The following is a 27232-nucleotide window of genomic DNA, read 5'->3' as shown; positions in this document are numbered from 1 at the left end:
GTTTTTCTGTGACTGTGGTGCTGGAACACTGTCTAATCCTTGTACATTAGCTGGTGAGCCTACACATGATACAGATACACTATATGACTCTGCTCCACCTATAGAATCTAATACATTGCAGCACAACTGAATTCCTTCCCTAAAGAAAAAGTCCTGCCATTGTAACATCATAACTTAAAACATTTTTTTGGAAGAAGATTTAACATATTTGCCCATGCTACAGGAAGAGACTGTATTAAAAATGGATACACAAGGTCAGTTGACACTATGAAGCTCAAGCTACCAAAAAGAAAGTGGCAATATATTGACTCAGGATCTCAAAGCTGGGTGTTTTAGCATTACTGTGTAAAGACTTGAAGGGACAGAAGTGAAGAAAATAAGCTGCAATTTTGTACAGATACCAACTTCTGAAAAGCTGGTGTTTTTACAACTAGCATTGAATGCAGTCCAATTTGCAGTAGTAATCTTCAATAGACAAGCAGCTTTGTTGCTGCCTTTATGGACATGGGTACCAATTGCTTTTGTAATATGGTAAAAATGTGAGCTAGCACTTCTGCGTTCCTTTTGATTTTTTTTTAACATGTATTCAGATTGAGAAATATGATTTTAATGCTTTAATCTCATGTAGTTTGTTTTTAATTTCAAGCAAAATCTTATTGTACTTGAATGTGCCCTGTTTTGTTAGCACACCTAGACTTGCTGTAACTGTACTCATGTCCCAGTATGTACGTTCTTTCTATGAAAGAGAAAACACTAATCTTAAATTATATCCAGCAATGTTTCTGGTATCCTTTAAGAAAAGTTAAGACTATTATTTTCTTCCCTTCCCTGTGCAGCATTCAAAATCACCCCTAGAAAAAGTGAGTGTTTTAATGAGACTTCCTAGGAAGGGATGCACTGTAAAACAAAAGTATTCTTGTAACTCAGTTTTGTGAAAGGTAAAAAAACTACTATGTTTTAAAGTACACTTTAGAAAGTCTCTTCAAAACAGTCCTGTATTTGAACTCTGTTCATAGTTTTTTTTTGAACAGTTTAGACAAAACTGCTGGAAATTAAAACAATTTCCTGCATTAAGCTGAGACAAGTATATATACAGCCCTATACAGTTTCCTAGCTTTCCCTCCCCCATTTATGTGTATTGGTGACAGTGGGTATAAAACAGCCTGAAAGTGTATGCATGTACCATAACATCTAGACTTAATATATTGTGGAGTATTCAATAACCATTATGTAGAAGGTAGATAAGAATTAAAAGGGTTTAATTTCCTAGAAAGAAAATGGAAAAATGGTCATTTTTAAAAAATAAAGTTTATTAGATCATAATGTTGTCTGAATTTACCAAGTTTGTCAGAAGTCAACTCAAAGCTTCCAATGTAGTCTATAATTCCTTAATCAAAGTCAGCAATTTATGGACAGCTTCAGCATCTACAGTTGACCTTTCACTAGCCAGGCAAACTTCCCTTAAAATTAAAAAAAAAAGAAAAATTTTTTTTGTTTTTCATAGTGCATCCATCCCCCCCACTTTTACTGTTTTTATGAAACTTAGAAACTTAAGGTCAGTTATAATTCCATTATAGTTACCGAAATAATCGTAGAGACTGATTCATCTTCTCAAATTCTCTTGCTTTTCTATGTCCCTTTTGAATAACTTCCTCTGGGAGATTAGCAAGCCTTGCTGCATTAAAGCCATAGCTTTTAGGACAAGCTCCCTTAATGAATTTATAGAGGAAGGTAATAGTCTCCTGGCTGGGGTCTTCACATTCATTTTCTACCATGCATGCCTTAAGAAAGAAAAATATTAGCGATACGTGTGCTAGCAACAGAAGGGCCCTCTCAAAAAACCGAATTTGTGGAAAAAAACTATTTGCACATACCATATGTCCTAAGCGCACAGCAACATTTTGAGAATAATCTTCTACTAATGAATGGTAGTGAGTTGAAAATAATGTACGACATTTTATAGTCTCAGCAAGTTCTTTAACAACTGCATTTGCTATTGCTGTCCCATCAAATGTTGCAGTACCTCTTCCTGTTAAAGTAAAATATGCATAAGGATGTAACTCAAGGGAATTAAAATAAAAATGCTAGGACAGAAAAATAGCATCTGTTAGTATATCCATGTCTAAAAGCATTCTATAAATAGACCTTGTTTAGCTAAACAAGTCTGCTTAGCAGCCCATGGGGAGTGAGGTTTCTTTTAAATACAGTATCGCTCAAGGTCAGAAACTTCGTGAGTCCTCCTATTAGTGTTCTCATCCCTGTATTATGTTTTATTATAATTTGTTTTATTATAATTGAACAACGTAAGGCCTAGTAATTAATGGGTAATCAAAAGCCTTTCACAATATCACCTTTTATCTGCAACTATGGGTCTGTGCCATAATGGTGAGTGCATGCTCTAAAGACAGTCATATTGTTTAGATGTCCTTCAGATAATCTTCTAGAAAAATTCTTTGGACAAATGTTTGTAAGATAGCCTTCAAATGAAAAGTTTAATGTCTTACCTAATTCATCCACAAGCACCAGAGAATGTGCTGTTGCATGCATAAGTATGCTGGCAGTTTCACTTAATTCAACAAAAAATGTACTTTCACCTAAAAAAAAAAAAAAATCACAAATGCAAATCATATTATATAAATTCTTCTTTTAGGTTATATAGCTATCATAAGCTACACATACTGGTATAAAATATTAAATCTCATTAAGAGACTGTACAGTGATTGGCCGGGCACGGTGGCTCACGCCTGTAATCCCAGCACTTTAGGAGGCCGAGGCAAGCAGATCACCTGAGGTCGGGAGTTCGAGACCAGCCTAACATGATGAAACCCCGCTTCTACTAAAAATACAAAAAATTAGCTGGGTGTGATGGCGTGTGCCTGTAATCCCAGCTACTGGAGAGGCTGAGGTAGGAGAATCACTCGAACCTGGAGGCAGAGGTTGCAGTGAGCCAAGATCATGCCATTGCACTTCAGCTTGGGCAACAAGAGCGAAACTCCATCTCAAAAAAAAAAAAAAAGACTATGCAATTCTTAAAAAGTGGTGTTTTTAAAGTAACACCAGAAAAATCAAACATTAGATTTAAAAGGCTCACATACAAGAAGCAAATGTCTTTTATCATATCTAAATGAATGAATGAGAACTTAGGTGGGAAACAAAAAACTCACCTGACATTATTCTATCTGAGGCACCAAGTCTAGTAAACACTCTATCAATTGGTGTGAGCCTGCACACTTCAGCGGGGACGTAACAACCCATCTGGGCCATTACAGCTAATAAGCCAGCCTGTGGATGAGGGAGGAAAAGGTCTTTTATGACTGTTAGCAAGAGTTTTATAGACAATAAATTTTTGTCTTTCTTATGAACCCTTATGTAAGAGCTAGGCACTCTAAAAAAACTTTCACAATCCTGTGTAGGTTGGTTCTATTCTGAAATCCATTTGCTAAAATGGAGAAAGTTGAGGCTGAGAGAGACAAGAGGCATAGGGCCTCACTGGCCTTTAAAACATCAGAGCCTGCTTACTAACCCCACTACCCTAGTGATTCTCAACGTTGGCCAGAATAGAATCACCTAGGAGCTCTTTAAAACTACTAGAGATGCCTAGAATCTATTCCAATCAAGAGAATCCATTTCAGGATGGAATCTCTGCACCCTTTTTTTTTTTAAACATTGTCACAGGTGATTCTGATTTAAAGAAAAAATTTGGAAATCACTATACACACTATTCTGCCTCTCTCTAGCAAACTAGGTGAACAGAAGTATACTATAATGCAGGAGAGCAGCAGGGAGCAGCCAATTACTACTACTATTTCTTACAACCTTTTAAAAATACAAAAAAACTTTGTAAGTTCTGTGGCTGGTCATCCCCTGGTTATAAAGGGAAGATAAATACAATGCCTTAAGAATTTTCTTAAAAAATGAGCTAGGCATGGTGGTGCACATCTATAGTCCCAGCTACTGGGGAGCAGGAGGATGGGTTGAACCTGGGGGTCTGAGGCTGCAGTGAGCTGTGATGGTATCACTGCACTTCAGCCTTGGCAACAACAACAAAAAAAAGGCCAGCATGTCATCCCTAAAGAGCAGTTTCCAACAGTTGCTAGAGGTCATGAACTGTATTTGCTTTCTTACCTAAGTTGGCCATAGGCTGTTCACATGAAGCATTTCTGCAAATGAGTCTGATTTTAAGGATAAACCTGTAACATTTCATCTTTTCATACAGCCTCTGTATTTTTGTTCATTATGACTATACCTACCTTCTGAGGAAATGAATTCAAGTCAAAGAGTCTCAAGACCTGAATGACTGACCTCCTTCCCCTTTTTAACATATATTCCCCTTAACATTAAGCAGAGATGTTTCAGGTAAATGCTCACTTTTATAACACAGGGAGTATTTCCCTTTGCTTTCTATTAAGTCACTGGCTGAATTTTATGTAACTGTGTTTGGAAAATGATCACCTAAGTATGTTGTTCCTAATGTCACAAATGACTTTCTGATAACAAAACCTTAAGAAGCAGTTACCTGTCTCATGAGTGTAGACTTGCCCCCCATATTTGGTCCAGTAACAAGCACACAATAGGCTTTGCCATTTTCCTGCTCCTCTTCCTCACAGCCTATTAGAATGTCATTAGGAATAAAATCATCTCCAAAAAAAGTCTTCGTAATGCAAGGATGGCGTGATCCTTTAAGCTCTAAGAAGGGGGGGGTATCTTCTGGCAACAGAATTACTGGGCGACACATAGGACCATCACCCCCTCGACTGTAGTTAGCCAGGCACAGTAAGACATCTGTTAAAAGAGAGGGTAACAAGTGAGGCTTCATCTTTGGAGGTTTTATCAGCCTAAGTGTTTTACAGGTCTTCATTATAACACGTTTCATTATAAGAGAGAGAACTTTCAATTACAGTCCAAAGATCTGCCCCCTCAAAATACATCTAACATCTGCACCAGAGAAGTGCCAAGGGAAAGCTAAAAGAGCAGAGGCCAGGCACGGTGGTTCGCGCCTGTAATCCCAGCACTTCAGGAGGCTGAGGCAGGCAGAGCACGAGGTAAGCAGTTCGAGACCAGCCTGACCAACATGGTGAAACCTCGTCTCTCCTAAAAATACAAAAATTAGCGGTGCCTAATACAGGTGGCACATGCCTGTAATCCCAGCTACTCAGGAGGCCGAGGCAGGAGAATCACTTGAACCTGGGAGGCAGAGGTTGCAGTGAGTCAAGATCGCACCACTGTACTCCAGCCTGGGCAACAGAGAGACTCTGTCTCAAAAAAAAAAAAAGCAGAGAGACATGCTACACTTAAGCCTCTTACTTAGCAGAATGTGCCAAATTTGGCACACTGATATTAAAACAATCTCTGAAGACTGGTTTTTGAATGCCTGTGCTGAGGAAGGATTTTAAATTACCCAGTAACTAAATGCAACACACTGAAAGGAAGTGTATTATTCTGTTCCATTGGATACTTGTGTTCAGATCAAAATAGTGTTGTATTACTGTGTTACAAATTCAGGTAAACTACAGTTATCTAAAAACAAAAACAGGGCTGGGCGCAGTGGCTCATGCCTGTGATCCCAGCTCTTTGGGATATCAAGGTGGGCAGATCGCTTTGAGGTCAGAAGTTCAAGACCAGCCTGGCCAACATGGTAAAAACCCTGTCTCTACCAAAAATACAAAAATCAGCCAGGTGTGGTGATGACCACCTGTAGTCCCAGCTACTCAGGAGGCTGAAGCAGGAGAATTGCTTGAACCCAGCAGTTCGAGGCTGCCATGAGCTAGTCATCCCATTGTACTCGTCTGAAAAGAACAAGACCCCATCTCTAACAAATTTAAAAAACATATACAACATAAACCTAAACTATAAAACAGCAATGGTTCCAGGTAATGTTGGCCATGACATTTAAAGAACAAAATTGTTTATGAAGTTGAGATGGTTGCCAAATTGTAAATTCCTAACTCAGGGCTTTGAAAAATCAGTTGCAGGAAAGAATCTTCGACAATTTGGCTAAAGAAAAAACGAACGATTGACCTTTTAAAATTTTAAGCAGATGGACTCACTGAAATACAAGGGTTGTAATAAAATGAAATTTTAAAATGATGGATCAACAGATAGTGTAACAAAGCACCTTGAAACAGCATTCACCAAATAATAAAAAGCTCAACTAAAAATAAAATTTGATCTAAAATAAAGTCTGTCTCATGAAGTATAACACATTTAAAAATCTTTTGGGCTAGGTGCGGTGGCTCATGCCTATAATCCCAGCACTTTGGGAGGCTAGGGCGGGTGGGTCACCTGAGAGAAGGAGTTCAAGACCAGCCAGGCCAACATGGCAAAACCCTGTTTCTACTAAAAATACAAAAAATGGCTGGGCGTGGTGGCTCATGCCCATAGTCCTAGCTACTTCGGAGGCTGAGACAGGAGAATTGCTTGAACCTGGGAGGCGGCAGTTGTAATGAGCCAAGATCGTGCCATTTCACTCCAGCCTGGGCAAGAGCGAGACTCCATCTTAAAAACAACAAATCTTTTGGCCAGGCCCCCTGGCTCATGCCTGTAATCCTAGCACTTTTGGGAGACTGGAGGATCACCTGAGGTCAGGAATTTGAGACCAGCCTGGGCAACATAGGGAAGCTTCATCTCCCTTCCCCCACCAAAAAAATAAAGCGGGGCAGGCAAGTGCTTACCTATAAATCCTAGCTACCTAGGAGGTAGATATGAGAGGTCTATCCTGGGTAACAAAGACCTTTTATTCAATTTAATTAAACACTGAAGAAAGGGCCAGGCGCAATGGGTCATGCCTGTAACCTCAGCACTTTGGGAAGCCGAGGCAGGAGGATCACTTGAGCCCAGGAGTTCAAGACCAGCCCTGGCAAACCGTGAGACCCTCATCTCTCTACAAACGTTTAAATATTAGCCATGCATGGTGGTGCGTATCTGTAGTCTCAGCTACCTGGGGAGGCTGAGGTGGAAAGATCATTTAAGCCTGGGAGGTCAAGGCTGCAGTAGCCGTGGTTGTGTCACCATACTCTAGCCTGGGTGACAGAGCAAGACCACGTCTCAAGACTGAAGAAAGGCCAAAGAGCTACTAAGATAAAAGCGAGTTTCAGGTGAGTAACTTAAATTGCTGTAGGCAGCCTAGTCAGGATGCAAATATGTATATGCATGTCAAAATATGTACCATATATACCTTGTTACTTATGTTTAGAGATAATACACAGCTGGCATAGAGCACTACATATGAAAGCCTGAGGAACAAGCTTGTTCAAAGTCTTACCCAACACTGCGATACACTCTACAGCAGACTGCCAGTCCTTGTAATTTTTATCAAAGTTATAGAACAGTCGCCGCATGCAGTCCTTCAATGATACATCTCTCCGTTCTTCAGCATTTATGAGATTAGCCAACTTCTTCTCAATAGTTTTGGTCCAGTATCGTTTACAGCCCTTCTTGGTAGATTTCAATTCATATTCTTCTGGCAAATTGCGAGTGGTGAAATTCTCAGGAATTTCCAACTGGTAACGGTTCCTACCAATCCCCCAATAGACTATGGTCCTACAGCCAATTCTGTTGCGCTGTTTCTCTAGGTATTCCAGGAGGCTCTGTTCATTTTCTCTTATGTCAGCAAGAGCTTGGTCATAATCAGAGTCAAAGCCTGCTTTGGGAGTAATAAGTCCAGTCTTTCGAGCCTTTTCATGGTCAAACGCTGTATCCCATCGGTTCAGTTCTGTAGTCAAATCAGGAAAACGGCCTTCAGGATTTTTTGTCTGCAGAGAGATGACCTGCTTAAGGATTTTAGACTTAAAACCATCAATGACTTCTTCCATGATCCCTATAATTTTACACATTACTTTGAATCCTTCCAGAGCAGAAAGAAAATCAATGATCTTTTTTTTGCTGTATGTAGTTTCTTCATACATTATAGCCCTGCTATCTGGATGGTTCTGACTCTTAAGGGGAGACCCAACATTATGAATTTTACTGAGTAGTCTCTCAAGATCTGGAAGCTTCTTTAGAAGCTCTACAACTTCGGAGATTTTGTCAGGCACAACCATGAGGTCTTCTATGGCATCTAGACGATCATTGATAGCATAAGGGCTACAGAGTGGGGCACAAAGCCATTGCTTTAGGAGCCGCTTACCGAAGGGAGTATGGCAAGTATCAACCCTCTCTAGCAGGGTTCCTTCAGTAGAACCGTTTGTTCCATTCAGAAAAATCTCCAAGTTGTTTAATGTCACTGCATCTAGCACCATTCGTTGATAGGCTTTGGTGAAGATAGCACCAGATCTTGTAGTGCTGACTATGTCAGAATCCAAGGGAATATATTCTTCAAAATTAGCCATTGATAAAAGCTCCTGATCAATAAGGCATTTTTTGAGGTAGAAGATACAACCACCTAGAGCAGAGAGGGCCAATTCACTTTTCTCTCCTGGTGTCAACCCAATGGAATCTGACTCTGAAGTCATACCTTTAAGCACCTGGGGTAACAACACCCCAATGTCATCACTTAGCTTTTCCCGAAAATATCCTTCCTCAAGGAGAGTTCTCAAAGTTTTGGATGCATCCCAAAACTGGGAGCCAGGTATCAGACCTTCCTGAAGAGAAGAGGACAATGAACTCTTTAAAATTGTTTTCGTTTCCTTTGAGAGATTTCCTTTTTCAAATAAGACTTGTACTGGGGGATAGTGTGCCACTAGAGTCCTAAATCTCGAACAATGGCGATCATCTGAAAACTGACCTATGAAAAACTTTCCCAGTGAAGTATCAACAAAGCACACACCATATGCACGAGTATGGCCAGAAGAATCTTCCTCTTTTTCTTTGAGGCTAAGAAGATACTTACTGTAGTTCTCAGAGGGATCACCTTCCAGCACACTGTAAGTCTGTGTACCCTTGGTAATGATCCTACAGATCTCCCTCCTCACCACTCTATCATACTTGGATATATGTGCCATCTTTCGGCATCGTGCCTCCATCATTTCCGGAGTCTCAGTCTGTTCCACTCGTGCTACTTTATAGCCTTTCTGCACCAAGGAGTCTGAATAACGGCCAAATGCAATTTCAGGAAAGCCAGAATGGGCCCAGTTGCCTTTCATGAATACCAGCCCCAGTTCACTGACTCCAATAAGAGCATCCATGTGGTACAGTTCATAAAATTTCCCCACCTTATAACAGATGACAAGATCAAAGTTCTGAGACTTAATCTGCCACCACTTCCTCATCCCAGGAGTACAAGAATTGAGGAAATCCTCAGGCACATAGAGTGTAGATGCATTAAAATCGGGGTGATCAGGCCGCCTCCTGTGCTCATCTCTTCTCTTTTCCTCCTTAAGCCATTCTAAAGTTTCATGATACCAAACAGTAGGGCGACTACTGTCATCACCACCTCCACTAACATGGGCTTGGGATTCAGAATTTTGAGGGGCAGAGAAAGCACTCAAAGTATTCTTGGTTTCTGATGAAATGCCAGTTGCTCGTTTGGTGGCTGAGGGCATTTCCTTCCTAGAACTTTTCCTTTTAAGAGAGCCATTTCCAGTGACCACTCTCTTCCGCTTTCGAGCAACTTTGACAGGACTGTTTGGGCCTTCACTCTCACTATCCCCCACTCCACTGCTTATTTCATCACTGCTTCCTTCCTCCTTAGTATCTGGCTTAAATTCCACATCAGAGCCACCAATGTCACTCTCAGAGTCTGATATGACCCTTCGTTTTTTTATTTGGCGGCTACTTCGCCTAGATCCTTGTGTCTTAGGCTGTACTTCCTCTTCACTCTCAATTTCATTATCTTCTTCACTCTTATCTGTTACATAAGTTGTGCCTACCTGCCAGGAAAGGAAAGAGTATTTAAAAACAAATCAAAATTTGGAAAACCATAATATAGACAGTTAGACTTATGATTTTTTGACTTTATAATGGTACCCATGCAGCCACTCTGTTTTTCATTTTTAGTACAGTATTCGATAAATTACATGACATGGTCAATTCCTTATTATAAAATAGGCTTTGTGTTACATGATCTTGCCCAACTTTAGGATAATATTTAAGTGTTCTGAGCATGTCTGAGATAGTTTAGGCTAAGCCCAAGCTACAACATTTGGTGGGGTAGGTGTATTAAACACATTTTTAGTTTATGTAACCCCATCATAAGTTGTGGAGCCATCTGTACTACTGTAAATTCTCTTAATATGCTGCAACTTCATATACCAAAAAAAGAACCCACCTCCAGAAATTAGAAACTTCTCAATGAACATCAACTTCAGTTTCACCTGACATTAAAACAATTGTCATTTTCCATGCCAATAGTTCTCCTGCAAACATGGTGGAAAAAAACTCTGGACTTGCTGTAAGTGTGGCAGGCGCCAACCCCACCCCACAAAGTGACATAATACAAGAAGGGTAAGGATTCTCTGCCCACTGAAAGCAGCATTATGAAGGAAGCAGAGTGGGTATGGGGGTAAGTCGACTCTCTGGCTAAAAGACTAAAACTACAAAAAAGATTGCGCTGAGGCTTGAGTTTGAGTTCAAGTGCGATTCCAAGGGAATGCTATTAAGAGATGCAAGCATTTTGAACTGGGAGGAGGTAAGAAGAGAAGGCAAAATGATCCAGTTCTAAGCCTCATCTTTTGTTTTACTATGAAGACAATAACATCTTGAGGTTATGTTCAAAAACACAAAGTGCTGCACCGGGCACAGTAGCAGGTGCCTGCAGAGAGAATCACTGAGCCCAAGAGTTCAAGGTCAGCCTGGCAACACAGTGAGACCCCATCTCTAACTACAGGATTAAGTGATTGCTGTCATGGGAGTTCTATTTATGACAAAGCTGTTGGCATGACCATATATCATAAATATCAGGAGGTGATGTCCTCATTAATAGCATAAGAAAGAAGTAAGCAACTTATACTGGTTCTAGTGTTTGCTCTTCCACAATTGGCTGTCTCAACTCAGGCCTAGCACATTCACCTATTATGATCTCCCTCATTTGTTAAACCAGTATTAGGCTAGATGATCTCTGTAGCTGCTATCCAGTTCTAAACCTCTGATAACGTTATGATCCTTAGTTTCAACCTTAAAATTAAAATATCCACTTTATCAACTTGCTTATTCCCTATTTCATCTACTGAAAAAGGAACAAAACTTGAAACTGAGCTCAGTTATAGATTAATGTCTTTTAGGATGTAGCTCATTAATTTGATAGATCAGAGAATAATGATCTTTCGGCTTCCCTGGGCCACACTGGAAGAATTATCTAGGCCACACATAAAATACACTAACACTAACGATAGCTGATGAGCTAAACAACAACAACAACAACAAAAAATCACAAAATGTTTTAAGAAAGTTTACGAATTTGTGTTGGGCCAATTTAAACGCCGTCCTAGGTCACGGACTGGACAAGCTTGTTCTAAATTAATTATTTTTTCACTTCCGTAACTTTTTTTTTTTTTTTTTGGCGACAGAGTCTTCTTGCTGTTACCTGGGCTGGAATGCACTGGTACGATCTTGGCTCACTACAACCTCTGCCTCCCAAGTTCAAGCAATTCTCATGCCTCAGCCTCCTAAGTAATTGGGGCTACAGGTGTGTGCCACCACGCCCAGCTAATTTTTGTATTTTTTACAGAAACAGAGTTTCACTGTGTTGGCCAGGCTGGTCTTGAACTCCTGTCCTCAAGACATCCACCTGCCTCAGCTTCCTAAAGTGCTGGGATTACAGGCATTAACCACCACACCTGGCCCCTAACAAGTTTTAATTCACTTTATCCATGACCATTAAGGTTTGAGCCAAGTGTATTTCAAGGTTTATTTAACATCTATTCTTACCAATGCAAAATACAACAAAAAAAGTTTTAGAATTAAAAGCATAAAGCTGGGGCTGGGCGCTGGGGCTCACGCCTGTAATCCCAGCACTTTGGGAGGCCAAGGCAGGTATATCCCTTGAACTCAGGAGTTTGAGACCAGCCTGGGCAACATAGCGAGACCCCATCTCAATTTTTTTATAAAAAGCATAAAACTGGATAATTAATTTCTAGGGCCTGACTATACCCTTATACATGTATTACTCCATCTTTACTGTCCCAAGCGCTCTACTTCTTACCAAAATGGTACTACTTCTTGCTTACCCTGCCAGTAGGTTTGAAAACGTAAGTAAAAAGGATGCTAGCTGTTGAGATTCTAAGTAACCTAACTTATCCTACAGTCCAGGGAAGTATGCATGTATATATAATAAAATAATACAGCTGGGCGCAGTGGCTCATGCCTGTAATCCCAGCACTTTGGAAGGCCGAGGTGGGCAGATCACAAGGTCAGGAGTTCGAGACCAGCCTGGCCAATATGGTGAAACCCCATTTCTACTAAAAATACAAAAATTAGCCGGGCATGGTGATGTGTGCCTGTAATCCCAGCCACTTGGGAGACTGAAGCAGGAAAATCGCTGAAGCCAGGGAGATGGAAGTTGCAGTGAGCCTAAATCATGCCACTGCACTTCAGCCTGAGTGGCAAAGTGAGACTCCGTCTCAAAAAATAAATAAATAAATAAATAAATAAATAATAAAAATACATTTAAAAAAAAAAAACATATATACACACATATATAAAACAAGGTACTTGTTAATCCACCCTCCCCCTTTCTTCCCCCATCACCCTAATATAAATAACAACTGAATGCTTGCAATTGTCCCACCTCCATCTCTTCTTCCTCTTCTGGCTCTGAGGGCTCATCACAAACTGCCAATTCAAGCCTCTTAATCTTGTCTTTATTTAAGGCTTCATCTGCACGTTGCATTGCTCTCAGTATTTCAGGCTTTGCACTGTAAAAATGACCTCCCTTCTGGGCTTCCTTTGATTTTGAACCTAGAAAGAAATGTATTTATAAATAATAAGGGCTGGGTACAGGGGCTCACACCTGTAATCCCAGCAGTTCAAGACCAGCCTGAGCAACATAGCAAACCCCATCTCTATCTTAAAATATATATATGCCAGGCACAGTGGCTCACGCCTGTAATCCAGCATTTTGGGAGGCTTATGGGGGCAGACTACTTGAGGTCAGGAATTCGAGACCAGCCTGGGTAATGTGGTGAAACCCCATCTCTACCAAAAAAATACAAAAATTAGCCGAAGGTGGTGGTATGCACCTATAGTCCCAGCTACTTGGGAGGCTGAGGTGGGAGAATCACTTAAACCTGGGAAGCAGAGGTTGCAGTGAGCCGAGATTGCACCACTGCACTCCAGCCTGGGCAACAGTGCAAGACCCTGTCTCAATGGAAAAAAAAATTGTGTGTGTGTGTGTATATATATATACACACATACACACACATACACAACTTGTGGACACTTGACTCAACCTACAACATTTGCCCTAATGAACAAGAATGACAACAATTAAGTATAATTTGTAATGCCCCATTACTTTTTATTGATACAGATAGATCAATAAAGCATACAAGGAATACATATTGAGGGAAAAACTACTGGTGAAACTAAAATCATCAATTTTACTTCCCTGAAGGTGCCCTATGGGGTCACCCAGGACTTAGTCTCTCTTCCAATGACCTGGGTATACAGCCCAAAACAGGTAGGGCATACCTCTTCAAGTGAGGCAGAAGATTTAAAAGAGGTTTGAGAACCTTTCTTAAAAATTTACTGGCTGGGCACAATGGCTCGTACCTGTAATCCCAGCACTTTGGGAAGCCGAGGTGGGCAGATCATGAGGTCAGGAGTTCAAGACCAACCTGACTAATAAGGTGAAACCCCGTCTCTACTAAAAATACAAAAATTAGCTGGGTGTGGTGGCACATGCCTGTAGTCCCAGCTACTCGGAAGGCTGAAGCAGGAGAATCACTTGAACTCAGGAGGCGGAGGTTGCAGTGAGGCAAGATTGCACCACTGCATCCCAGCCTGGGCAACAGAGCAAGACTCCATCTCAAAAATAAAAATAAAATAAAAAATAAAAACAAATAAACAAAAAAACACTTCAGGAAGACAAAGACTACACTGGCAGTTACATGCAGCTATGATAATATGAGTCTGTCCCAAAGATCAGATAAATCTAAATACATAAAAGAATAACCAACCAATGTGCTACTTTAAGGGGCCTTCACATTTTGAAAGGGTAGCCCCGTTCAGACTCAATGCGTTAAAATTTATTTCTCAAAACAGTTCGTTCCACCAAAATACAACTTTAGGGCTGGGCATGGTGGCTCACACCTGTAATCCCAGCACTTTGGGAGGCCAAGGCGAGTGGATCACTTAAGGTCAGGGGTTCAAAAGCAGCCTGGTCAACATGGTGACATCCGTCTCTGGTAAAAATACAAAAATTAACCAGGCGTGGTAGTGCATACCTGTAGTCTCAGCTACTAGGGAGACTGAGGCGGGAGGACCACTTGAACCCAGGAGACAGAGGTTGCATTGAGCCAAGATTGCACCACTGCACTCCAGCCTGGGTGACAAAGTGAGACTCCGTCTCAAAAAAAGAAAAAAGAAACTGCCTCCCAGGTTCAAGCAATTCTCCTGCCTCAGCCTCCTGAGTAGCTGAGATTACAGGCACGCGCCACCATGACCAGCTAATTTTTGTATTTTAGTAGAGACGGGGTTTCACCATGTATGGCCAGGTTGGTCTCCAACTCCTGACCTCAGGTCATCTGCCCACCTCAGTCTCCCAAAGTGCTGGGATTACAGGCATGAGCCACCACACCTGGCCTTATTGATCTCTTTTTAAAGTCATTCTGGGCCGGCCCAGTGGCTCACGCCTGTAATCCCAGCACTTTGGGAGGCTAAGGTGGGCGGATCACTTAAGGTCAGGAGTTAGAGACCAGCTTGGCCAACATGGTGAAACCCCAACTCTACTAAAAAATACAAAAATTAGCAGGGCCTGGTGGTGGGCACCCATATTCACAGCTACTCAGGAGGCAGAGGCAGGAGAATCGCTTGAACCCAGGAGGCAGAGATTGTAGTGAGCTGAGATTGTGCCATTCCACTCCAGGCTGGGTGATAAAGCGCGACTCTATTGCAAAAAAAAATAAAAGTCGTTCTGCCAAATATTTTTTTAAATCTCAAAATTGGTCCTAGAAGAAACTTTACATATCATCTGGTTCAATAAGAGATCATTTTATATTTTATTCACTTATTATTTTATTTATTTTTGAGATGAAGTCTCACTCTGTTGCCCAGGCTGGAGTGCAGTGGCGCGATCTTGGCTCACTGCAACCTCCACCTACCAGGTTTAAGCAATTCTCTGCCTCAGCTTCGCGAGTAGCTGGGATTACAGCTTATTTTTGTATTTTTAGTAGACACGGCATTTCACCATCTTGGTCAGGCTGGTCTTCAACATCTGACCTCGTGATCCACCCGCGTGGGCCTCCCAAAGTGCTGGGATTACAGGTGTGAGCCACCGCACCTGACTTTTTTTTTTTTTTTTTTTTAAAGACGGAGTCTCGCTCTGTCACCCAGATTGGAGTGCAGGGGTGTGATCTCGACTCACTGCAACCTCCACCTCCTGGGTTCAAGCGATTCTCTTGCCTCAGCCTCCCAAGTAGCTGGGATTACAGGCATGTGCCACCACGCCCAGCTAATTTTTGTATTTTTAGTAGAGATGGGGTTTCACCATGTTTGCCAGGCTAGTCTCGAACTCCTGACCTGAGGTCATCTGCCCACTTTGGCCTTCCAAAGCGCTGGGATTACAGGTGTGAGCCACTATGCCGAGCCCCAATGCAACCCCAATGAGATTCATTTTAAATACAAGTAAACGGTATCAGAAAATAAGTTACTTTAGCCAGATCACCCAACTACTTGGGAGTCTGATGCAGGAGGATCACTGGAGGCTAAGAACCACCCTAGACAACATAGCAAGACCTTCATCTCTTTAAAAAAAAAAAAAAAAAAAAAAAAACTATTTAAAAATTAGCCAGGTATGGTGGCAGACACCTCTAGTCCCAGTTACTGAGGAGGCTAAAGCAGGGGGGAATCACTTGAGCCCAGGAGTTCAAGGCTCCAGTGAGCTATGATCCCAACACTATACTCCAGGCTGGGTGACCAAGTGAGACCCCCATCTATTGAAAACAAAACGAAAAAGTTGGCTGAGTCCGGGGGCATGGTGGCTCATGCCTATAGTCTCAGCACTTTGGGAGGCTGAGGCGGGCGGACTGCTTGAGCTCAGGCAGGAGTTTGAGACTAGCTTGGGCAACATGGCAAAACTCTGTCTCTATTTCTTTTAAAAAGATTAAAAGAAAAAACAAGTTACTTTGCTTGGCCAAGATTATATGACAAGTTGGTAGAAGAGAGAACAAAACTTCCCAATCCTCTTTCCACCTGTATGTCAGATCACCATTTAGATTTAATTTTAGACAAAATGTCCCCAACCCTTTTCTGTAGGATGAGCACTATGATGAAAGAGTATGATTCTGGGAATTTCCCAGTTATGTGGGAAACTGACCCTTGTTCGGATTTTACAACACTGAGTTCAACAACGTACTAGACTGGAGACTCTTGGGAGGCCGAAGTGCGCAGATCACCTGAGGTCAGAAGTTGGAGACCAGCCTGGCCAACATGGTGAAAACCCATCTCTACTAAAAATACAAAAATTAGCTGGGCAGCCAGGCACAGTGGCTCACGCCTATAATCCCAGCACTCTGGGAGGGGGAAGTGGGTGGACTACTGGAGGTCAGGAGTTCAAGACCAGCTTGGCCAACATGGTGAAACCCCGTCTCTACTAAAAATACATAAAATTAGCTGGGCATGGTGGCGTGCACCTGTAATCCCAGCTACTCGGGAGGCTGAGACAGGAGAATCACTTGAACCCAGGAAGTGGAGGTTTCAGTGAGCTGAGATTGCGCCATTGCACTCCAGCCTGGGCCAAAAGAGCAAAACTCCGTCTCAAAAAAAAAAAAAAAATAGCCAGGCAACGTGGCATGTGCCTATAATCCCAAGTTACTCGAGAGGCTGAGGTAGGAGAAACTCTTGAACCCAGAGGCAGAGGTTGCAGTGGGCCGAGATCGAGCTGCTGCACTCCAGCCTGGGCAACAGAGTGAGACTCTGTCTCCAAAAAAAAAAAAGAGAATTTGTGCAAGAGATGATGGGGTGCACCTAGCCCAAGTGAAGCTAAACGTGCAGGGCTGTTGATGTCTGTGATAAATAAGACTAGACCTGGGAAGAGAAAGTTATGGTTCCAGGAGTTCAGTGTGAAATTCAACTCAGATGTGCTCATGAGTGAATAGTTTGGAGGCCAGGTAGTGTGCATCTCCATCTTTCCTAGAGAATGTCGCTGATCTATAGGCTATGTATCCTGATGACATTAACTTTATCTTGGACTCTTCAAGATGGGGGGACAGTTTAGTTTACCCTTATTATATTACGTGGATAATACTGCTGTAAGTCACTCAAAAGACAGAAATAAAAATTCCATTCTACAAAACAAAACAGCTAAAGATCACGTTATATCCTTTTCCCATGCCAGAAGCTTTCACAACTACCACCCTTGCAATTTACTGGGGTAAAATACACTTAATTTCACCATATGGAAAAAAGTCTGTCTCTCTCTCTCTGTCTCACACACACACACACACACACACACAGCAGTAGTGACTCTTACCTGTGTATGGCTTTAAAAGTCTTTTGCTAACCCAGCCCCTTGTTGGGCTGTCATCAAAAAACTGTACATGAACACGGACTGATTTCCCTTTCTCGCGGATGAATGTTCCATCAAAGGGGTGGTTGTAAACCAGACAAGGCCACCAGGGGTAACCCTCCATCTTGGCCCAAACCAAATCTCCTGGTGAGAAGTCACAACTGTTGCCAAAAGGAAATACATAACTTAGTTAATATTTGGTCAAGTTTCCTTAAAGGCAGTTACCTACAAATAAACAATTCCAAGAAAGGTATCATTAAGACTCCTTTGAAGTCTTCTGGCATTAATATTGAAGCACAGAAATTCTAGAATAATTTTTAAAGTCACACATTCAAGTCATTTTAAAAACGTAAGCAAGCTGATATCATAGTGCATATTTAACTATGAAGACAAACACAAATATAGTTATGTTATTAGGGTAAGAAACTTACTCAGAATCAAAGTTTAAAAACCATGGCAGAATTTTGGTATAATGCTGATGGCAGGAAAAAGGCATGGACTCACTGTATATGCTCTCCAAATTAATAGCTCCTATACAATATGGTATGTACGTATCAGAAACAGGATCTAACTCACAATATTATTATAAAGCATACTGATTATATAATTTACTAATTAAGTAAATTATCTAATTCATTAGACTTGCTTGGAATCTTTCTCACTTACAATCCTATGTATTCTGAAAGCTACCTAACACTCTATTACCCTCCCCCTACAAACTAGTTTTGCAGAAAAACTCAAGTCAACAAGTGAGTGCCTAATGTGCCAGAGTATATATATTGCTACAAAATCAAAAACAGATTTTGAATCTTCACAAAAATAGATTTAGCCCTGTGAGTTTTCAGGGGCAGGGGGGAGGAATCTAACAAAATACAGAAGAGCTGCCCATCAGTGATGGAGAGGCCACAAACTGCTGATAATCCCTGCCTAAGTATTAGATACCTAGGCCTACTTAAAGGTTTCACTGAATAACTTCAAAATTAAAAGAGGCACACAACAAGAACATTTTAGACATTTTAGAATAACAATTAGCCAATTGAAACCACATGATTTTGACCCAATCATGAAATATAAAGTCTCCCTTTCTTCAAAAAATGTAAGTATAGGCTGGGCGCAGTGGCTCACGCACGTAATGTGAGCAATTTGGGCCAAGAGGGAGATCTCTTGGGACCAGGAATTCAAGACCCGTCTAAGCAATGTAGTAAGGCATGGTCTCTACTTAAAATTTTAAAAAATTAGCTGGTTATGGTGGCACACACCCCTGTAGTCCCAGCTACTTTAGAGGCCAAGGAGGGAGGATCACTTGAGCCCACGAGTTTGAGACCAGCCTGGGCAACATAGTGAGACCTGGACTGTACAAAAAAATTAACCAAGTGTGGTGGCACGCACCTGTAGTCCCAACCACTAGGGAGGCTAAGACAGGAAGATCACCTTAGCCTGAGGGGGTTCAGACTGCAGCAAGACCCTATCTCCAAAAGACTAATAATAAAAATAAAATAACTCAAGTCTCTGACTGAGACCTGAAAGGCATGTGCAAAAAGGACCTCATTTTAAAAGTTTTATATCTATAACTATAATATGTAATCAAGTTTTCTTTTTTTGGTGGGGGGAGGGCGGTGGGCCGGACAGGTTCTTACTCTGTCACTCAGACTGGAGTGCAGTGGCGTGATCTTGGCTCACCAGCCTCTGCCTCCTGGGTTCAAGCGATTATCCTGTCTCAGCCTCCCGAGTAGCTGGGATTACAGGCGTGCATCACTACCTCGCAGCTAATTTTTGTATTTTCAGTAGAGGTGGGGTTTCACCGTGTTGGCCAGGCTGGTCTTGAACTCCTGACCTCAAATGATCCACCTGCCTCAGACTCCCAAAGCGCTGGGATTACAGCGCGAGCCACCACACCCAGCCGCCTTCTTTTTTTTTTTGTGAGACAGTTTTGCTCTGTCGCCAAGGCTGGAGTGCAACGGCGCTATCTCGGCTCACTGCAACCTCCGCCTCCCCAGTTCAAGCGATTCTTGTGTCTCAGCCTCCTGAATAGCCAAGACTATAGGCACGTGCCATCACACCTGGCTTATTTTTGAATTTTTTTGTAGAGTCAGGGTTTTGCCATGTTGGCCAGGCTCGTCTCAAACTCCTGACCTCAAGTGATTCACCCGCCTTGGCCTCTCAAAGTGCTAGCATTACAGGCATAAGCCACCACACCCAGCCAAATAAAGTATTTTTAACATATAAGTTAAGCATTCTAGTTTTATTCCAAAGTAAATACAGTAGGCTCAACAAACGTATCCTTGGGTTCCAGTCCAGATTCAACCAACCTAGATTAAAAATTTTAAATCAAAAATTTAAAACCAATAAAAAATAGTGGCCAGGTATGATGGCTCATGCCTGTAATTCCAACACTTTGGGAGGCTGAGGCAGGAGGACAGCTTGAGCCTGGGAGGTTAAAGGTGCAGTGAGATGTGATCACTGTACTGCACTTTAGTCTGGGCAACAGAGCAAGACTGTCGCAAAAAAAGGAAAAAAAATACAAAATTTAAAATATAGTTGAACAACTGATTTCATGGCATTTACAGTGTATTAAGCATTGTAAGTAATCTAGAGATAAAGTACAGGGGAGGATGTGTATAGGTTATATGGAAATACTACATTTCATGAGGGACTTGGACATCCAAGGATTTGGGTATTCACAGGAGGGTCCTGCAACCAATCCCCCTCAGATACAAAGGGAGGAGGGAGGACTGTAACTTTAGTCTTAGAAAAAGGCTGTTACCTTAGAACTCTGTCATGTGTAAAATGCAGTACAAATTGTTTTAAATGATGTATGAGGTCTCATGCTTTAAAAGATCACTAGAAAAGAATTACTTCATTTCTAAGCAAGCAATTAAAAAAATAATGTCTTCAATTTGTTTACAAGATAAATGTGTATCCTCACTAGGAAAAAAATGTGTGAAAAGCTGAATCCAACCATTATCAGTTTTGAAATAAATTCCTTTTTGAAATAAAATGTTATTAGAAACATAAGCATTTAAACAAAAAATTTTGCTTTTCAACATCATTTTATCCTTTATTACCATTATACTTACAGAATTTCACATATAATTTCTCTGCCGTTAAGAAACAGCAGTATGGGCCAGGTGCGGTGGCTCAGGCCTGTAATCCCAGCATTCTGGGAGGCCAAGGCAGGTGGATCGCGAGGTCAGGAGTTCAAGACCAGCCTGGCCAAGATGGTGAAACCCCGTCTCTACTAAAAATACAAAAATTAGCCAGGTGTGGTGGCAGAGGCCTATAATCCCCAGCTACTCGGGAACCTGAGGCAGGAGAATCACTTGAACCCAAGCAGCAGAGGTTGCAGTGAGCCCAGAACATGTCACTGCATTCTAGCCTGGGCAACAGACTCCATCTCACAAAAAAAAGAAAAAAAAAGAAAGAAAGAAACAGCAGTATACTGGGCTGGGCGTGGTGGCTCACACCTAAAATCCCAGCATTTTGGGAGGATGAGGCAGGCAGATCACCTGAGGTCAAGAGTTCAAGACCACCAGCCTGGTCAACATGGCGAAACCCCGTCTCTACCAAAAAATACAAAAATTAACTGGGCATGGTGGCAGGTGCCTGTAATCCCAGCTACTCGGGAGGCTGAAGCAAGAGAATCCCTTGAACCCAGGAGGTGGAGGTTGCAGTGAGCCCAGATCACGCCACTGCACTCCAGCCTGGGCAACAGGGTGAGACTCCATCTAAAAAAAAAAAAGGAAAAGAAAAGAAATAGCAGAATAGCAGTAAGCTATAAAAATGCTAAGACTAAAAATTTTAGTAATATGCAGTTCCTCCAATGCTAAAAAGCTTGAAGAAAAAGAGTACTACTGAACATCTTGGGCCCAGGAAACAGTGGTTTCTAAGCCAAAAAAGATAATTAAACAGATAGTAAAATGTATTGTGTAACAAAACTAAAATCTTAAACATTTCTCAAAATTTTTCTTCACTCAATGCTAGCAAAGGAATTCTTTTTGTGTGTGTAAACTTGAATTCTTTAAAGGTAATTTTAAAATTTTATCTGTGGTAATCCTGCAGTTTTCAAGAATGCCAAAACAGGCCAGGTGTGGCAGCTCACACCTATGATTCCAGCACTTTGAGAGGATCTCTTGAGAGCCCAGGAATTTGAGACCAGTCTGGGCTACATAGTGAAACCTTGTCTCTAAATTTAAAAATTAGCCAGGTATGGGATGGTGTGCACCTGGGGTCCCAGCTACTCAGAAAGCTGAGGTGGGAGGATCGCTTAAGCTGGATAGATCGAGGGTGCAGTGAGCTGAGATCTGCCACTGTACTTCAGCCTGGGCAACAGAGCAAAACACTGCCTGCCGCCACCGCTCCTGCCCTCTAAAAACACCTTAAATTATGATTTTATGATTTTGCAAGTGCTTTTAAAGCTTTAAGTGATGTCTAAATGTCTGGTATTCTTGGGGTTTTTAAAGACACTGGGGAAAAATGTTAAGAGGAACAGCTGACAGGTCACAAAATAAATGTAAAAACTTTGATATAATAAGTAATGACCTTGTCTAAATATACACTAAACAGACCTTTTGCATTCTGTTTTAAAATTACATTATTTTTGCTTTCTCTTTAGTCCATAATTTTGGTGTCAATTACTAGTTGTTCCTAAAATATATAATCAACATTTTCACCAACTTTTTTTTTTTAATTATTTTTTGGCAGACAGGATCTCACTCTGCCACCCTAGCTGGAGTGCATGGCATGATCTCTTTGGCTCACTGCAGGCTCAACCTCCTGGACTCAAGTGATCCTCCCATCTTAGTCTCCCAAAGACCTGGGACTACAGGCACACGCCACCATGCCTGGCTAATTTTCATATTTTTTGGAGACAGGGTCTAGCCATGTTGGCTTGCCTTGGCCTCCCTAAGTGTTGGGATTACACGCATGAGCCACTGCGCCCAGCCTTCCTGTGGATTTCTTAAAACCGATAGAAACATTAACCACAGAGAAAATAAAAGGACAAATTCCACATTATAATCAATAATTTGTTCATCAAAAGATGCCATAAGGCTGGGTGTGGTGCTCACACTTGTAATCCCAACAGGTTGGGACGCTGAAGTGGGAACATCGCTTGAGAGCAAGAGTTCAAGACCAGCCTAGGCAACATAGTGAGACCTCTATTATTCAACAACAAAACTATAAACTAAATGAAAGAACTCATTGTGGAAGAAGACATTTACATCACACACAACTGACAAAGAACTAGGAAAAAAAAGAAACAGCAAAAGACAAACACTTCAGCACAAGAGGAAATCTAAATGACAAACATTAAAAGATGCTCCACCAGGCGCGGTGGCTCACGCCTGTAATCCCAACACTTTGGGAAGCTGAGGTGGGTGGATCACCTGAGGTCAGGAGTTTGCGACCAGCCTGGCCAACATGGTGAAACCCCATCTCTACTATAAAAACAAAAATTAGCTGGACGTGGTGGCAGGCACCTGTAATACCAGCTACTTGGGAGCCTGAGGCAGGAGAATCTCTTGAACCCGGGAGGCAGAGGTTGCAGTGAGCCAAGACCACACCACTGCACTCCAGCTTGGGCAACAAGAGTGAAACTCCGTCTCAAAAATTAAAAAGATGCTCAACATGTTTTAAGGCTTAAATGATTCAGGGAGCAAGTCCAAATGTCTCTGTAGCTCATCAGACTGTTCATGATTGGATCTCTGCTTAACTTCTGCAATGTTCCCTCCTCCTCCTTTCATCCTACCCACCATTTGCAGACCTTCCTCTTCCTGAACCAGCTTCCCACTCTCACTATAATCTGTCTAACCCTATTTTTGTCCTTCTGGTTTCGGTTTACAGAGCTGAGAGCCTAGCCTGACCCACATCCTCTCCGTCCCCTTTCCACTTGGGAGTCTAGAATTGCCTCTTTGCTTTGTCCTGTTCATGGTTGAATCCAGGATCCATAATGCCTAATGCTGTGCTCGGCAATGATCTAGACACTGTAGTTTCTTTAGAAACCTAGTATCAAATGCCCATCTTTCTTGAATACCCTGGAATCCTCTCCATAATGGGAGGTGAAGTATATACAATGTTTTATTTTTACAAGTATCTTAAACTCAAACCTCAAGAAACAAATAACATATGCTATTCAATATGAATGTAAAGTACATCCTTACAATAAATAGACCCATTTGGTTTGGATTCAACAATCAATTCATGCTCAGGTAAACAATACATCATGCTTTTCTAACCATGAGTTTGTTATTGCGGATGCTGGCTCTGTTTCCCACAAGCAGATTCTACTAATGCACAACTACCTATATTTAAACTGCGGGAACCGGTCGCTTAAACAAGAGTAACACTATAATTACACTTAGAAAAATCTCAGAATTCCTTTAAGACACTTTAAACTGGATTTAAATGGATTTGAAATCCATTATTCAAGAGCACTAACTAGCGGCCAGGCACGGTAGCTCACGCCTGTTATCCCAGCACTTTGGGAGGCCGAGGTAGGTGGATCACTTGAGGTTAGCAGTTCCAAGACCAGCCTGGCCAACATGGTGAAATCCCATGGTGAAAAATTAGCCGGGCGGCGGTGGCGCACTTCCTTAATCCCAGCTACTCCGGAAGCTGAGGCAGGAGAATCGCTTGAACGCAGGAAGTAGAGGGTGCAGTGAGCCGAGAAAGCGCCACAGCACTACAGCCTGGGCGACAGAGCGAGACTCCATCTCAAAACAAAAACAAAACAAAAAACACTAGCTGGCTCTCTTAAATGAGTTATTTTTTTCTGAGCCTCTATTTCTTCATTTGTTCAAATAGCCAAATAGCTACCATTAAACTTTCTGTTTAATATCTGGTCAACGGCCGGGCTCGGGGGCTCATGCCTGTAATCCCAGCACTTTGGTAGGCAGAGGCGGGCAGATCAAGAGGTCAGCAGTTCGAGACCAGCCTGGCCAACGTAGTGAAACCCGTCTCTACTAAAAATACAAAAATAAGCCAGGCGTGGTGGCGCGCACCTGTAGTCCCAGCTACTTGGGAAGCTAAGGCAGGATAATCTCTTGATCCCGGGAGGCAGAGGTTGTGGTGAGCCAAGATCACGCCACTACACTCCAGCCTGGGCAACACAGCAAGACTCCGTCTCAAAATATATATATATGTATCTGGCAAACAGTAAAAGCGAGCTTTTCAAAATGTCGCCCACTGCCCGGATAAAAAGCCCTAAACAGGCCGGCCGCGGTGGCTGGCGTCTGTAATCCCAGCACTTTGGTAGGCCGAGGCGGAGGGATCACCTGAGGTCGGGAATTCCAAGACTAGCCCGACCAACAAGGAAAAACCCCGGTCTCTACTAAAAATACAAAATTAGCTGGGTGTGGTGGTGCATTCTTGTAATCCCAACTACTCGGCAAGCTGAAGATGGGGAATCGCTTGAACCAGGGAGGCGGAGGTTTCGGTGAGCTGAGATCGCGCCATTGCACTCCAGTCTGGGCTTGAAACTCCGTCTCAATAAGGAAAAACAAAAAAGCACTGAACTGCCCAAAACCTGAGGACAACTCCCGGCCGACTTCCCCAGAGTCGCGTCCACACATCTTTGACCAGGGCCCAATTAAGGCCTCTAAAAACTCACCCTCAACTTCGAAAAAATTACAATGCCCCATAAAAATTACACTGTTTCATAAAATAAAGTATTTTCCACTCGACACGAATTTCCACGTGCGTCAAAATATAGCTTCTATTTTCATTTGTGTCGGTGCACGTGGTCTACCTACTGGAGCACCCAGCCCGATCCCAGCACTTCGGCTCCCCTCGGCCCCGCCCCGCCCGCACCCCGCCCAATCAGGCCCCGCGGTCCCCATGGTGACACACCCCCCGCGCTCACAGCTCCTGGCCCACCCCCTCGGCGGCCCCTCACCTAGGGCGAAGGCCCACCGTCCCTAAGGAGTCTAGGCGACCGCGACTCTTAACTACCCAGAAGCGTCTACCTCGATCGACTACTGGAGCCCCAACTCACTGTCTCCGCGCCGGCCGAGGAACCTCCTTTTGCACCCCACATCACCTGGCTCTCGGCGTTCGCCCTCCCGCAGGCATTCCTCCTTCCCGCCACCCCGCCCCCCGCACCGCCCACCAAACGGGCCCCGCGCCTTCCCCTTCTGGCCCCACCCCCAATGCTCCCACCTCCCGGGCCCCCGCCCCAGCCGGAGCTGCGCGGGTCGCCCCTTCCTTCGCCCAGCACCCCCACCTGGCGGGACGCGTCTCCTCCTTCCAAAAGGCCCGGACTCTCCGCGTCTCCCCTGCAACCTTCTTCCTGCACAGCCTTTCTCCTCCGACCCTGTTTACAAGCTACACCCCCAAACGCTCCAGATTCGACCCCTGCACTCCTTCAAGCCAACTCTGCGGTCCCGCCTCCTCCGATCCCAGGGCCAGGCCGTGCAGCCCCCAACCTCCTGTGCGAGTCTCCCCTCCCCGGGTTCCGAGCGCCCCGCCGCTATGCCCCCGCCTTCGACCCCACCCCCACTCCGCTACCTGGTGGGGGCCGCAGGCGCTGCGGATCTCCGCAGCCCTCCGTTGAGGTTCTTCGCCTTAGGCGGCGACGCGGAGCGCGCCGAGGGCCTGGGCCCAGGCCCAGCCTCGCTCCAGGCCGCATCCTCGCCTAGGGAAGGAGAGGCCCCGGGGACAGCGGCGGCACGGCCGCCTTCGCGAGAGGCCCTGGCCGAGGCCTTGTTGGCATCACTCAGCGCCGGAGACTTGGGGAAGAAGCTGTACAGGGTGCTCTGTCGCGACATAGCGACAGCCGACAAGGCCCAACCGTTCTGTCGGACGGAGCGCCGAAACGCACCGCACCTACCGCGCGGCTCCTGCTGGCGGGAAACCTGGGGGGGAGGCGCGCTCCGCCGGAGGAACCCGGGCCCCAGTGGCCAATCAACAGGCGCCTCGCCGTGCGCCGGCGGTGCGCGCCAGCCCCCGCCCCCGGGCGCGCGGCGGCGTAGGGAGGGGCGGGGCTGGCACGCTGGCGGGGAGGGGCCAGCGCTGCTGCCAACGCCTGGGCCCCGCGCGGGGAATTGCTGAGCGTCTCTTCCCTTACCCTGCGGGGCTGGCCGGGCCGGAACACTCCGACCCGAGGTTGGTTGCGGCTGCGGGGCTAGCGGGCTCGGAAAGCCCTCCCTCTCTGGAGCGGAAGCGGGAACAGCGGGGACGCGCACCGCCTGGGCGCGGGTAGTCGGGGGGACCCGAAGGGCCACAGAAAGGGGCTCGCGGGGAGAAACGCGTCCGGCGCTCGCGTGACCTCATGTCGTTAGAGCACTTTCGCAAGGAGCCGGAGCGATAGGGACTGAAGTTTAGTCAGCAGTTCACCTTCACGTTGTATTCTCAAGATTCGTACAGAGTAGGCACTTGGTAAATGCTAAATGAATATTGTAATAGCATTCGTTAGCGATGCTCTTGTGTATGGTAAAAACCTGCAGCTGTACAAAGCTTTCCTTTGCCAGGCACTGATCCCAGTATTTTACATCTAATAACTAAATCGATCCTTTGAATAACCTGTGAGGTAGGTACTTAAGGGCCACAGTCCGTTATCTGAGCCCTTTGACCCAGGTGTGTCTTTACAGGATTTTTCAAATTTTAGAAAGCTAAGAGACTATGAGGCCGGGCGCGGTG

General features: G+C 43.7%; 2 protein-coding genes across 5 annotated transcripts in view; one reads left to right on the top strand and one right to left on the bottom strand.

Moving 5' to 3' along the window:
• FBXO11 (F-box protein 11) overlaps positions 1 to 1323 on the top strand; it is a 100378-nt gene extending 99055 nt beyond the window's left edge. For all 3 annotated transcript variants that reach the window (XM_031655137.1, XM_031655139.1, XM_021924810.2), the window contains exon 23: positions 1 to 1323. In XM_031655137.1, coding sequence (XP_031510997.1) covers positions 1 to 130 — 130 coding nt within the window. In that variant the 3' untranslated portion in view covers positions 131 to 1323.
• On the bottom strand, positions 1290 to 26508 carry MSH6 (mutS homolog 6). 2 transcript variants are annotated; one of them, XM_003908634.2, is made up of 10 exons: positions 26102 to 26508; positions 17564 to 17760; positions 12662 to 12831; positions 7262 to 9806; positions 4517 to 4782; positions 3165 to 3282; positions 2505 to 2594; positions 1875 to 2029; positions 1582 to 1781; positions 1290 to 1460 (listed from the first exon to the last, which is right to left on the bottom strand). In XM_003908634.2, exons 1-10 carry the CDS (start codon positions 26359 to 26361, stop codon positions 1379 to 1381), a joined length of 4083 nt encoding a protein of 1360 aa, XP_003908683.1. In that variant the 5' UTR covers positions 26362 to 26508; the 3' UTR covers positions 1290 to 1378. The 2 variants fall into 2 exon arrangements, with proteins under 2 accessions (XP_003908683.1, XP_009182420.1); XM_009184156.2 differs by having other exon boundaries at positions 1582 to 2029; positions 26102 to 26486.
• Between the last annotated feature and the right edge of the window lie 724 nt (positions 26509 to 27232).

This window comes from Papio anubis, chromosome 14 (genome assembly GCF_008728515.1).
Source record: "Papio anubis isolate 15944 chromosome 14, Panubis1.0, whole genome shotgun sequence".
NCBI lineage: Eukaryota > Metazoa > Chordata > Mammalia > Primates > Cercopithecidae > Papio > Papio anubis.
Note: the sequence above shows the minus strand (reverse complement) of the source record. Positions and strands in the feature narration are given on the sequence as shown.

Excerpts from the sequence above, each read along its gene's own strand:
- MSH6 (XM_009184156.2), bottom strand. The coding sequence starts at position 26,361 with ATGTCGCGACAGAGCACCCTGTACAGCTTCTTCCCCAAGTCTCCGGCG. Across the intron at positions 9,807-12,661 it reads AAGAGGAAGAAGAGATGGAG|GTAGGCACAACTTATGTAAC; the intron begins GTGGGACAATTG and ends CTTTCCTGGCAG. Across the intron at positions 3,283-4,516 it reads AGTCTACACTCATGAGACAG|GCTGGCTTATTAGCTGTAAT; the intron begins GTAACTGCTTCT and ends CCTCATCCACAG.